This window comes from Dipodomys ordii, unplaced genomic scaffold (genome assembly GCF_000151885.1).
Source record: "Dipodomys ordii isolate 6190 unplaced genomic scaffold, Dord_2.0 Scaffold37, whole genome shotgun sequence".
NCBI lineage: Eukaryota > Metazoa > Chordata > Mammalia > Rodentia > Heteromyidae > Dipodomys > Dipodomys ordii.
The window spans coordinates 4,965,807-4,979,874 of NW_012267253.1; the positions used below are offsets into that span (position 1 = coordinate 4,965,807).

The following is a 14,068-nucleotide window of genomic DNA, read 5'->3' on the forward strand; positions in this document are numbered from 1 at the left end:
AAGGCGAACTCAGCTGGGCGCCAATAGCTCATGCCTGTAATCCTAGCTGTTCAGGAGTCTGAGATCTGAGGACAGTGGTTCAAAGCCAGCCCAGGCAGGAAAGTCTGTGAGATTCTTATCTCCAATTAACCACTAGAAAACTGGAAGTGGCACTGTGGCTCAAGTGGTAGAGCCCTTGTCTTGAGCTGAAGAGCTGAGGGACAGCGCCCAGGCGCAGAGTTCAAGCCCATGTCCTGGGGTGGGGCAAGGGGGATAGGGGGAGTGAATTTATTTATCTATTATAGAGGAAATAAAAAGGTGAATACCAGGAAAGTGTAGGTACTGGTCCAAGAATACAAATTGCCATTTATAAGAAAAGTACATTCAAAAGACATAATGTACAGCATAGTGACCACTGAGTACTGAATGTATCCTTGAAAAATTTCAACTTCCCTACACAACAGATTTTCTTAAGTTTGAAAACCGAACAGTAAATTGATTACAAATAAAAATTCTTATTTCAATTCCAAACACTTTAACATAACATTGATGCCTCAAATATTTTATTCTATAACATTTCATTTTCCCAATAATACTGAGAGGGGGAATAATTCATGCTGCTGCCAATTCTAGCTTATATAATATTCTAACTAAAACTATGAACAGCAAAGTTTCAGAAAGCCTGGGTTACTCTACTGCCCTCTGCCCAGGTGACATTACTCATTCCCTTGAGGATCCTGTGGCAGCTTTAGTAACTATGGTCAATGAAAGGAGGAAAGTTCTTGTCAATAAGAAGGAAAATAGGACTGAGCTACTCAATGTATATAAATTCTCATAAGTAAATGCAACTTACTTTTTTAAAATAGTACTAAAGAATGTAATGAGTGCCTCATACATGCTAAGTAAGCTTTCCACTAATTAGCTATATTCATACTCTTTCTTGTTTTTTCAACTTTTGGACAGGGTCTCAGTAAAATACCTAGGCTATCTCCCAACTTGGGAGTCTCCTGCATGTGATAGCATGTTTGGTTGATGTTTTGTTAAAACACAAGATTAATCTCATACTACCATAATGGGTTAGAAATTTCTATGTGTGAACACAGAACATCTAAACTAAAAGTAAGTAATTGCTGGCTACTGGTGGTTCATACCTGTAATCCTAGTTAGTTAGGAGGCTAAGATCTGAGAATCAATGTTTAAAGCCAGCCCTGGCAGGAAGTCTATGAGACTCTTACCTCCACTTAACCATCAGAAAACCAAAAGTGGCACTGTGGCCCAAAGTGGTAGTACTAGCTGTGAGCAAAAGAGCTCAGGGATAGTACCTAGGCCCTAAGTTCAAGTCCCCCAGACTGGCAAAAAAATGTAAATAATCAAATTTACAGTTATTTCAATGTACAAGTAAGTTTACAGACCCAGAAAAAAAGGATCCACTCAAATAGTTCTGTAAGAATTGAAATAGTTCTAGTGATCAGGAAAGAGATCATTTAACAACTTCCACTGTGATTATCTGCTCCATGTCACTTTTATATTCTACCTAGTATGCTTACTTAATTAGGAGGCAAAGTCTTACACTTTGAAAGTTACCTCTATTCAACTCAACTGGTACACTTCTATCAGCCTTGCCATGTTTCTTTTCTCCTTTGTATATTCCTATTTTCATGTTTTCTAATTAAGTCAAAGGATGTAGATCCCTACTCACTTTGTGTTTACCTCATTTAAAGTTGCTGAAAAAAAATTCTAACTGGTTATAAGTTTACCTGTGCCATACACAGAGAAAATGTTAGTAAGCTAGGTGTCAATGGCTCATGCCGGTAATCCTAGCAACTCAGGAGACTGAGATATCAGTATCACAGTTCAGAGTCAGCCTGGACAGCAAAGTCTGTAAGATCTTTATCTCCAATTAACTATCCAAAATCCAGAAATGGCACTGTGGCTAAAAGTGGTAGAGTATAGCTTTGAACATAAAAGCTCAAGGACAGCTCCTAGGTCCTAAGTTCAAGTACCAGGACTGGCACACACAAAAAAATAATAATAATAATAAGATGAGCCATGGGGAAGGCAGAAAAATCTTTCTTAGAGATTCCTGATGGGTAAATAGAAGTCAGAAAAATTCAATAAACATTTGATCATCCTACTGTTTAAAACACTTGTTTCAGTTTTATCTGGCCTCCAAATATGATTGATTTCCTTAAAGGTTCGCTTTATTCTTTATGGAACACTCCAGTATGTCCTCACTCCTACATCCATTACCTTCTGTCATGTCTACCAGCTTACCTGTAACTTTCAATGGACAAAGAACAAGCCGCTACACTAATATCCTTTCTAACCCCACACAAAACTACAAAGAGCATACATAAATTGGTGACTGCATGTCACAACTGTAATCCTAGCTACTGAACAGACTGAGACCTGGGAAGATCAAGATTCAAAGCCAACCAGTGCAGAAAAGTCTGTGAGAGTCTACCTCCAATTAACTAACAAATGCTGGACTGGAGGGATGGCTCAAGTGGTAGAGCACTAGTGGTGAGTGAAAAAGCTACACGGTCCTAAGTTTAAACCACAGTATTGGCCCAACAACAAAACACCGTTACTTTCCCTATTATATGAAATAAGACTCTAGAATACACATTTTCCTATCTTTCAGGATCTTGTGAAAGAAAGGAATTTTAAAAACTGAAAAATTAACAATCTCCTATCTTATCAGTCAATATTTCTAAAGAAAAAAAAGAAAAGGAATTTCTCCATCTTAATCCTTCAACTACTGACAGATAGATGCAGAACCTAAGATCTCTGAATCCTTCATGGCTCTTGGTTCCTTTACTAATGCAATGTAAACTTTAAATAAGACACCTCTGAAATCTGTAAACACGAAGATTCTAAGAAAAGACAGACTCAAGACAAAGTCCCTTTTCCACTAACTAGACTTTTCTAGCTCTAACTAGAGAAACGGCCTAAAGCTTTTATGTTTACTAAGTAGAAACAACGTAGTAACCGTTTCAACTCCAGATGCTGTCACATGATTGAGAAAAGCCAATTTAAACAGACATTTCAATAGGGTAGAAAAAGTATTTTCAGACCTGTGTAAAGGTAAACAATACTAACATGACCAAAGAGTTTGATGTAAACTTTGTGTGATTCAAAAACACTGGGCTCAAGGTTATCTCTTAGAGCTTTCAGAACTGGAGAACACACAAAGAGTTAATCAACTAGCATATTGTTTTCGCAAAGATTTTTCTAAAAAGGATTTAGAGACTTTTATAGCCAGAAACAATTAGGGAATAGTTGTTTCACTACTTCCTTTAAGCCAGAAGATGGCTATATATTTAAAATAAAATTGCAATATGAAAGTCTGCTAAAAGCACTTTTTTGTTGTTTGTGCATTTTGTTTGTCACCCAGTGTCACACTAACAACTCTGCATCTCATTCCAAAGCACATTATACTTCAAGATAAAATGAAAAAGACCATTTTTTTGTTTCCCCAAGGGGGAAGTACTTCTGTTAAAAGCATCTTTTTATGAAACTACGCTTTCTGAATTACCAATAATGCAAACCAAAGAATTAGATACTGTACTCTAAAATTTAATATTTGTTCAGTTCTTATTCATATCCTATAGACATCCCATGTGTACAAGGAAAAAGTATGCTAAATGCTTAAATGTACTTAAGGAGCTGAAAGATTGAACATTTCTGTCCTTCAATCAGCAGGCTGTCAGGTCATGAGCACTCATTTCGTAGTAAGTTTTCTTGCCTTTCCTATTATTGTAACGAAGCTCAGTTAAGAAAGAGTCTGGCCCACAAAGAAAATGGCCATGCTTTTTGTTTTCATGAGTGTGATTATATGCAAGTTTAGTAAGGGTAGACAAATTAATTTCAAATACCAAAGAGTATTTTTCAAAAACCTTACAATAAATGAGCAGTGTATAACTATACTCTCTAGTTGGAATATAAAGATCAGAGATGAACCAAGAAATGAAACTAGAATGAAAAAGTACATCATTGTATTCTTTAAAATTTTAATAATTTACACTTTTAAAAATAATTAAAAATAAAAAATGTATTAATATCTGTTGTGTAAATAATATACTCTCACTCATGATACCTAACATTCAAGAATCGGTATACTTCCCTAAGAATTCAAATATATGTATGTATACTCTTAAACTGATTATCTGACCCATTTCAAATCAGTAAGAGACAAAAGCTAACCTTGAACATTTTTCTCCTTCTTATGTGCTACTAGCAATGGCCAGAAATAGTGTGTTCTGAGAGGAAAGCCATCTTCCTTCAAAGCCTTCATTACAGCTACTGCCAAATCTGAAAAAGATGACATAAAATACCATGAAGCTGACTTGACAAAATCTGTGACTATTAGCTTCAAAAAAATAAAATAGTACCAGTTTTATGGGTTGTTAAAGCACAGTGGAGAGTAAACTGCAAAGGAGAAGTGTGCATCCTGGCTTCCTTTAACTTCCTACAGTAGTTGATCAGCTTCTCTTTAGGCTAGGAGAGAAAAAAAGTCACATCAGTTATACTGGTAATTATCCATCACTTCACTTGCTGCACTTGAGGGATTAAAAAAAAATCTGAGCCTCTTATTCTCTATGTGCCCAAAAGTGTCACAACAACAAAAAAAACCCAAAGGTTTTTATAATGCTTTATAATTGGCCTAACTTCATACATTTTCTTTAAAGAATCTTACTGCACTGCCAATTAAACTATCTACAAATTAAAAATGGACAGTACCGTATTCATAGTCACACAGTGTCGTAGGAAGAAGCTGCCAAAGTCAACCGAATTGTCTTCTCTTGATATAGGGCATGCTAGTAAAATTTCCAAGGCTGTATCTTCCAGTTTCTCAGTGACTAAAAGCAGAATGAGGTTCATTGCATCTGAGAAAACAAAAACATCTTCTGTTACTAAATCAACTTTATGTAATGCAATCAACTTAAAGAAAACATTGGTGATTATCAACACTAAAAATGCCTAAATAAAACACTTGCAAAAACACTTTATTCTCTTGTATTTATTAACTTCCAGTTTTTAGCTTAATAAAATGCTGACTTTATTTGCAATAACTAGTATATGTCTAGGACAAGCAAAAAAGGTCAAAAGCTATATACATATGACCATATAAGATGACGTTAAGTGAAATGAACCCAAAGATAGGGACACAAGTGTTTTTTTTCTTTCTTGCTATTGCTTTTAAAGTACTTATAATGATGTGATGCATTTGTTTCTTTTGTATGTTCTTACCCCACAGTATAGCCCCTGTTTTCACTGTATCTGATTCCTGTGTCCTGCATCTTGTCCTGATTTTTATAATTTGGGGAGGGGAAGGGATATAACAAAATGCTTAAATAAGGATACAGGTTGACCCCTTGTAACAATAGGATGTACAAGACACTATGTTGAAAACGAACTTTACAATTTCGGGGTGGGGGATGAGGGGGTGAGTAGTTGGGGAGGTGGGGATGGAAGGGATGATGGGGAAAAACAAAGGAGGTGGTAACAATGTCTGACAGGAAATGTACTCATTACCCTAACTCGTGTAACTGTAACCCCTCTGTACACTATTTTTACAATAAAAAATATACATGGAAAAATAAATACATGGGGAAAGTTAAAAAATTCTACTTTACCTACTACAATTGCCCATTATTAGAGAATGCCCTTCCCAACATGTAATAAATAATAATTTAGGTTTCAGACAAAAACCATGCAAATACAAAGAAAACTACCTGGAATATATCTTCTTTCATAGGTAATTTTTTCCAAAATTTCTGAGATATACTGAGGATACCCAGCTTTACTGAAGCTAAAGATAACTTGCAATAAATCACGGTCCATGAGGTAAAGATCAGACTTCTCCACCTTCTCCAGAGTCTATAGACAGTTCCAGACATTAGGCACATATTAGAAACCAGTGTTTTTAAGAATTAAAACTAAATACATTAAATACCAAATCCAAATAATTAGAATAATATATATTCTATTTCAACAATAAGTTATACATCAACATCAAAGTACCCTAAGGATGTTCCCTTAAATTAAGACTATTCCTTATAAGGAGGAATCTTTAAAGCACAAAACTACTTTTGTGCTTAATATAAAGCACAATACAAGTTTATCAAAATGATATTAATGTGCACTTCCATGTCAATACCTGCTTTACATGGTTAATGTCACCCTTCTCAGCATATGCATTCAATAATGCTACATATGTGTCTGGACCAGGCTCAATTCCAGCATCTTTCATCACTGTGAGAATATTTTCTGCATTCTCCATCTCTCTATATATGTATTCAGAGAAAACAAAACAGATCACTACAATCACTAATGTAATATAATTATTCCATCTAAAATATATTACCTATGCTTATTAAAATTAATGATTTCAAGTAGTAATGTGAATAACAGTGTCAAAAAAGATAATTATAAAAATATAAACCGGTATGATTTGGAAGTGATAAAAATTATAAACATCTGAATTTTTTTTTTTGCCAGTTATGGGACTTGAACTCAGGGCCTAGACACTGTCCCCGAGCTTCTTTTGCTCCAGGCTAGAACTCTACAACTTGAGTCACAGCACCACTTCTGGCTTTTTCTGTGTATGTGGTACTGAGGAATAGAACCAGGGTATGTGCAAGCACTATACCACTAAGCCACATTCCAGCCCAACATCTGAAAATTTTATAGCTATGTTCCCTTCCAAATAAATTTTATAATGAACATTAAATAACATTTTCTCTTACACTAAGTAAATTATATCACAGCTTTATTTACTTTCAAAATAGCATGTAGTAAGTTACTCATGAAAAAATATTTTCCTGAGCAGCTAGTAAACTTTATAAAAGTAGCTACCTCAATGAAGACTAATTTTTTAAGCTAAATAATAAAAGCTTTATGAAATTCAAGAACAGATTATAAAATACCATTATATTCTACGTCATGAATTCTAGACTTTCTCTGGAAAGTATAAATATACATGTTCTATGAATTTTCTCCAATAATTTTCTTTTTCTCTTTTCCTCTTTTTGGTGGTTGGGCAATTTTGTTCATTTTGGGGTACAGTCTCAAAGTTTTTTCCGGGGCCAACCTCAAACCACAATTCTACTGATAACTTTCCCTCCATGCCATGCACAGCATGCCTAGATTATTTACAACAATTAGAAAGAATCCCCTGAAGAACCAAAACTTTATGTCAACTTTACCCAGCTCTTGCGTGCCCCGTAACAAGAGCACTGAACACAGCCTCTGTGATTGGAAGATCCTTAGTTTTCATAAATCCAAGAATCTTGCTGCAAGAAAAGGAAAGTGAAGATACTCCTTGGAAATATATATATAAAACAAAGACATTTTTACATGTATTTCCTGCAGGAACTACTAGTGTTTTTAAAAAGTAAAGCCAGCTTTATATCAGTGATATTTATACACATGCTCCAATAGAATATTCAAATTAAAACAACAACTTTTGAAACTGATCTGTCCTTCTTATATAATAGCTTTATGTATTTACTTTTTTTTCTTTTGTTCCAGTACTGGGTCTTGAACTTATTAGGGCCTGGGTGATATCTATCTCTGAGCTTTTTTTGCTTAAGGTTACCACTCTACTTCTTAAACCACAGATCCACTTCCAGCTTTTTGGTGATTAACTGGAGATGAGAGTCACAGAGTTTCCTGCCTGGGCTGGCTTCTAATCACCATCCTCAGCTCTCAGCCTCCTGGGTGGCTAGGATTACAGGCATAAACCACTGGCACTCAGTTTATAGCTTTACATTTGATCTAAATCATGTTATCGAATTTGCTACCTTAAAATTACACTTCCAAATTGCCCTTGAAGAATAGCCTTTAAAATAACGATGCTTTAGATTTACAAAATTTATAAATTTATTTGTAAAGACCTACATTTATAGAGATCCATACCTGGCACCTTCAATATCTCCTACACTACAGTAAGCAGCAATCAGCCTCTGATATGTCACCTGTCAATGAAATAACACAATTTATTTTTTTGAGTTAAAAAAATGGACATGATTTAGAAAAAAGGACATGAATAATCAATATTCATAGTAGCAACTACCTACTCGATTTGGTTGAATGTTTGCTTCTTCCATTTTTGTCAAAAAATCAGTAGGTGAGAATTTATATTCATTTTGAAGATAGACTTTAAGTAAAGCATTGTAATGACTTACGTCATACACAGCACCTAAAATAAAATTTGATCCAAATTTTAGAAAAGCAATTAAAATCATATTTTTTATCACAACTGGAATGATGTAAACCTAAATTTAACAAACATAAAAAAGTATAAAATTATCAGGCTGGGAAGGTGGCTCTGTGGTAGAGTGCTTGCCTTGAGGCCCTGGGTTCGAGTCCTCAGCACCACATAAGCAGAAAAAGCTGGAAGTGGCACTGTGGCTCAAGTGGTAGAGCACTAGCTTTGAGCTAAAGAGCTGAGGGACAGTGCTCAGGCCCAGAGTTCAGGCCCAGGACCCCCCCCCAAAGAAAAAAATTTAAAAAAGAATAAAATGATCACTTTAGAGGTAATTATTAAATTACTGTATTTTATAGTTAGAGGTGAAAGCCTTATGATATTAATGGGTCTTTTTCTTATGAAGCAGTCTTCCTATTAGAAAATGCTGACATCTCTGTATTTAAAATTGACTGAAAGATTTTTCTACATAAAGAAGTTTTTACCACATTACAGACAGATTGTAAAAGCAGCTTCTTTACACAGTATTAGTGTGGTGACTTTTTTTTTCTTAATTTCCTTACCAGGCTACTCCAAGCCTGGGTTTAAAAACCCATTCTATCTTCAGCTGTTGAGCACCATTCCTAGAACGCCAGCATTATTGCCTGGAGTTTAGCACCCTAGATTTTCTTTCTGTGTCCATACTGCCGAAAGTCAAGCAGTTAGGACTCCCACTCAGCCTAAACTACCCATTCATGACATGATAGTCATCCATCAAGAAAATCATGGCATAATCTGAAAACTGTAAAATACCACTATATAGCTTTCCTTATCAAGGTAACATATTTATACATTTATTAAAGATGTACCTGATAATGCTAATACTTTAAAACATGTAGTACAGAAACATATAGAGTAAAAATTGCATTCAGTGATTATCTAGAAATATGCACATGAATATAAAAAAACCCAATTCCTCAAAATAGTAGAATACTGTACACATTGTTCTGAATCTACTTTTGTTTCAGAGAACCTTCATTTTTTAGTTATTTAATCCTCACTGAAGAACATTAAGGTTGATTAAAGTTTCTTGTTATTACTAACAAGCTACCATGAAGAATATTCCTTTGCACATGTAGTTATGTAAGTCTTGAGAAATGGAACTGCTTGCCTAACTGTACCTACAAACTGTACCTACAATTATAACTTCTACTAATCTTTCTATTGTTTCCTTTTTCACTTATAAAAGTCATAATACTTATTATGAAAAACTATTCTATTCTGAATGCCCCTAGGTGTCACTATAACTCACCAAATAAAACGTATTAGCAAAAGATTATGAATCAAATAGTCCTTCCAAATATCGAATTACAGTATTAATGTAAAGAAATGCTTTCAAATGAATAGAAAAAATACACTTGGTTCACACACCATACATTAAAACAATCTTACCCAATTTCTGAAGTTTATCCCATATAGTATGAGCAAATTCTGTCCGTTCTGTAAAGCTCAGTTCAGGCAAGAGAGAACCACAGCTGCGCAACAGAAGCAAGGCTTGATTTCCACTTGGGTTATCTACAGAAAAGATTAACAGAGAACATGTAGTAATGCAAATAATGGACATAAATATCAGATTTAAACCTGTATCTATAAATACTCAAAATCTTCTTAAAGAGATCAACAAAACATCCATCAAATATAAGTATCCATAAAATTTTTCAGTTCAAATATGATATTGAACCCATCTAATCTACAATGTTACTAAAACTTCCAAGTTAAAATTTTCCAAGTTAAAATTTTAATATTAGTCACCTTCTGGAGACATCTTAAGGCTACAAAAGATATGTAACATGCCTGAGTAGAGTACTGAGAACATATTTTCTAAGCAGAGCTTGTTACAATTCAAAGGCTAAATTTCTCAGTATCTTATGAAAAAGATACAAAGCAATATAATAAAAATTTATACATATCAAATTCAGGTATATAATCAGTTAGAGAATAATATAAGTGTCTTTCTTCCCATATGTATAATCTTTACCTACACATTCCTGAAGGCTGACTTTAAAAGCACAAACAAGCACTTACTGTACAATTCAATTTATATGAACTATCCAAAATAGCAAAACTACACAGGCAAGAAATACTCTGTTGGCTGCCAAGGACTGGAAGGGGGGGGATGCTGAGGGGATGAGAGAGAGGATGCACTTTCTTTTCAGAATGAAGAAAATGTTCAAAAATTCACTGTAGTGATAAACTGACTAAAACAAAGAAAATTGTTAAAAAATAACCCTTAGATGCAAATGATTACAATTGTAACTGATATTTCTTTGGTATGTCTTATCATCAAATTCTAGAGCAATGCCTAGAATAGGCATTAAAGCTTTCAGAAAGCTTTAATGAATCTTCTTAAGCTTCATGCATGCAAGTTTCCATTTTTGATTTTATAAGCAGGACTGGAGATGAAGCATAGAACCTACAGCTTCCATCAAGATGATCAAATATGTGATTCACAATGATTTTAGCAGCTGTCTGAAAATGGAAGGGAAATGATCATCTATCTGGAAATCTATCATCTGTGATCATTTTAGAAAAACTGACACAAAGGAAGGTAAGAAAAAAATAACATCTTCCATGACAATTGACAACTCTATTCCTATCAACTATGGAAAGCAAAGGCTATTTTTATTTGCTAATATTGAAATAAACATCTAAAACAATATGTTTTAACTACTCTAAACTTTGTCTAGATAAGTTCCAATAACTGTAAGATTATAATTATAGATAAGAACCCCTAAAATACCAAATAATATCCTCTGTGATGAGCTTGTTTCCAAATGAATGATAATTAAAAAGCTCAGTTTTCTTACCAAAAATTTTAAATTACCTGAGCGACATGTGCTATCAAAGACTTTTTGCAGAAGCCCCTTTGTAATTCGGCCAGTTCTCCGGACAGAATTATCCAGTCTCATTAGAGCCCAATCAAATTGCTTGGCATTCCTACTAGGAGAAATTGTAGGCTCCTCTTGAAGAACACTCTTTTTTTCAGCAACAATGGAATACAGTCTGGTTTGGCTCAGCAGTTCTCTAAAAAAAGAAACACAATTTGTAATAAACTAGTAATTAAGAATAAAATCTAGGTCTTTTGAGCAAACTTCATAACAAGATGTTATTAAACACCTAAAATCACAATGCAATACTAAAAATATTCATAAATTTTAACTGGTAAGATAGGTTTTTACTTTTTTCTTAATAAAATCATACACATACACAGCATGCACAGTAATTGAGAGTAAATGAGAGCATCTTTAGAATTTAATTGTACCCAAATGTTCTAAAACTTGAGATCAGAGGCATTCTAAACTGTAGGAATATAGACTACACCTGATTACAAATATCAGACTTTAATTTTTTTAAATAATCCTTATATGTAAAGAAAACCCTATCCCAAATGTTTGAACTTTCAATTTAGATACCTATCATTTTTAATAGACAACACTTGCTGGGCACTGGTGGCTCACACCTGTAATCCTAGCTACTCAGGATGCTGAGATCTGAGGATCACAGTTTAAAGTCAGCCCAGGCAGGAAAGTCATGAGACTCTTATCTCCAATAAGCCACCAGAAAACTGGAAGTGGCACTGTGGCTCAAGCAGTAGAGTGCTCGCCTTGAGCTGAAGAGCTGAGCGATAGCACTCAAGCCCAGAGTTCAAGCCCCATGACCGACAAAAAAAAAAAAGACAACACTTACCCCATGACTGACAAAAAAAAAAAAGACAACACTTTTAATTCTTAGAGATATACACATTTATTCCAAGTATCTTAATTATAGCAGCCACTACATGTAACTAAATATTATGTAATAAGCATAAAATAACTAAGTAAAATGTAAAAATAGTCATTAATTCAGAAATTATTGAGGCATTTTTTTTGGCATGTATATACTATTTTTACCATAGCCAGTGGTGAGTTTAAAAGTACAACTGCATGGGCTGGGAAGATGGCTCAGTGGTAGAGTGCTTGCCTTGCATGCAATGAGGCCCTGGGTTCGATTCCTCAGCACCACATAAGCAGGAAAAAATAGCCGGAAGTGACACTGTGGCTCAAGTAGTAGAGCGCTAGCCTTGAGCTGAAGAGCTGAGGGACAGCGCCCAGGCCCAGAGTTCAGGCCCCACGACCGGACCCAAAAAAAAAGTACAACTGCAGGAGCTGGAGGTGTTAAGTGTATCTATAATCTGCACAAAGGTCATGGGTCTGATACCCTGTATAAATACAAAACAAACAAAAAACTACTATTTTGAAAAGCAGTCAGAAACTGAATGATCATATGTGTAGTAAAAAAAAGCTAGAGATTATTTTTTAATTGTAAGGTCATTATAGATGCTAGACTAATAATCTATCACAAAGCACAAATGGTGGATGGATCCAGAGGAACATGGTTCAATGTCAGCCCTGGCAGACAACCAGTCATAAGCAATGAAGCAATGAAGCTGATTTTTTGTGAGGTGCCAAGTTCAACCCCTGACACCAACATACATTAAAAAAAAAAAAACCCACAACCACTGGACCGCCAATGATCTCACTTACATAAATTGAAAAATAATAGGGAAAATGCAGACATTAAAGCAAATAAGACCATTATCTTTTTTTTAAGCACAATATTAGGGTACTGTACCAATTATGACTCCAGCCTACAATGTCTTATCATTATAAACCTAATGATTAGCAAATGCAGGTAACAAACTGATTAAAGTTTATTAGGAACTAGAGAAGATATTTATCCCTTACTTTCCAAAGATTTTTATAGATATATATGTTTCTATATCAGCTGTCACTAAACTATGCCCTAATAATGTTATTTTAAATCACCTCTAACAGAGTTCAAAGTTTAGTTGAGCGTATACTACTACTTAACAAAAACTGACTAGGGTTGAAATTTGCTCCTGTGATATAACTAATGTAAGCTAGTAACAAAGAAAACTAATAAATAAAATTCAGAGTAGTAGTCAATTATTCTTGCCAGTTGTGTATAAATGAGCATGAATCTTCTCAAACTAATTTTTCTAACAAATTAGTTGTTAATGCAACCAAGGCTCCACATCAAACACGTTTGCCTTTAGTTACGTAGAAATCATGATTCTGCCATAAAATGAACGAGTTAGGGAAGGACACATATTTAACTAAAGGATTCTCCACTGCATTCATTATACATTAATGTTATACAGTCCAGAACTTGATTTTAGGGCTGGGGATCACAACCATGGTGAGAAAGCTACCCATCAGCCCTGCCTCCTACCCCCAGCTAGATTTTTGTTATAAATCCTCTCTAATACATTGGAGGGAAACATGAACTCCACAACCCCCAAGCAATGGATGTTTTGTGACGGAAAGAAAAGGGACAGGGCAAATTAAGATGAGTCTACACAAAAGTAGGAGCCTACCTACCAGAGGGCCTCCAAATTCCTTTTCTTTTTTTTTTTTGGGGGGGGGGTCAGGTCGTGGGGCCTGAACTCTGGGCCTTGGTGCTGTCCCTTAGCTCTTCAGCTCAAGGCTAGAGCTCTACCACTTGAGCCAGAGCCACTTCCGGCTTTTTTCTTTTTGCTTATGTGGTGCTGAGGAATCGAACCCAGGGCCTCATGCATGCAAGGCAAACGCTCTACCTCTGAGCCACCTTCCCAGCCCACTGCCTCCAAATTCTAATGATCAAATTTGATGCAATTACTAAGGGAAAATGATTTTATCATATCATTCAACTACCATTAGTAATGGTTCCTTCATGATTTTGAGTTAAAGGCCTCAGGTTACCTCCTGAGACTCTGGCATTCAACACTAAAAATAGGTTAGCCATTAACTTCCTCTCATAATATCTGACATGTTAAAGAGTGCCTTTTTGGTTTTTTAA

At 35.0% G+C, this 14,068-nt stretch overlaps 1 protein-coding gene across 1 annotated transcript in view; it reads right to left on the bottom strand.

Annotated features, from left to right (window-relative positions):
- The window catches only part of Lrpprc (leucine-rich pentatricopeptide repeat containing), a 95,339-nt gene that overhangs the window by 69,103 nt on the left and 12,168 nt on the right, over positions 1-14,068 (bottom strand). Inside the window, exons 2-11 of the mRNA XM_013017979.1 lie at positions 11,055-11,254; positions 9,623-9,745; positions 8,064-8,185; positions 7,903-7,961; positions 7,191-7,277; positions 6,143-6,269; positions 5,718-5,862; positions 4,723-4,868; positions 4,374-4,479; positions 4,186-4,293 (exon numbers count right to left, since the gene is read on the bottom strand). Coding sequence (XP_012873433.1) covers positions 4,186-4,293; positions 4,374-4,479; positions 4,723-4,868; positions 5,718-5,862; positions 6,143-6,269; positions 7,191-7,277; positions 7,903-7,961; positions 8,064-8,185; positions 9,623-9,745; positions 11,055-11,254 — 1,223 coding nt within the window. The remainder of the gene's footprint in view (positions 1-4,185; positions 4,294-4,373; positions 4,480-4,722; positions 4,869-5,717; positions 5,863-6,142; positions 6,270-7,190; positions 7,278-7,902; positions 7,962-8,063; positions 8,186-9,622; positions 9,746-11,054; positions 11,255-14,068) is intronic.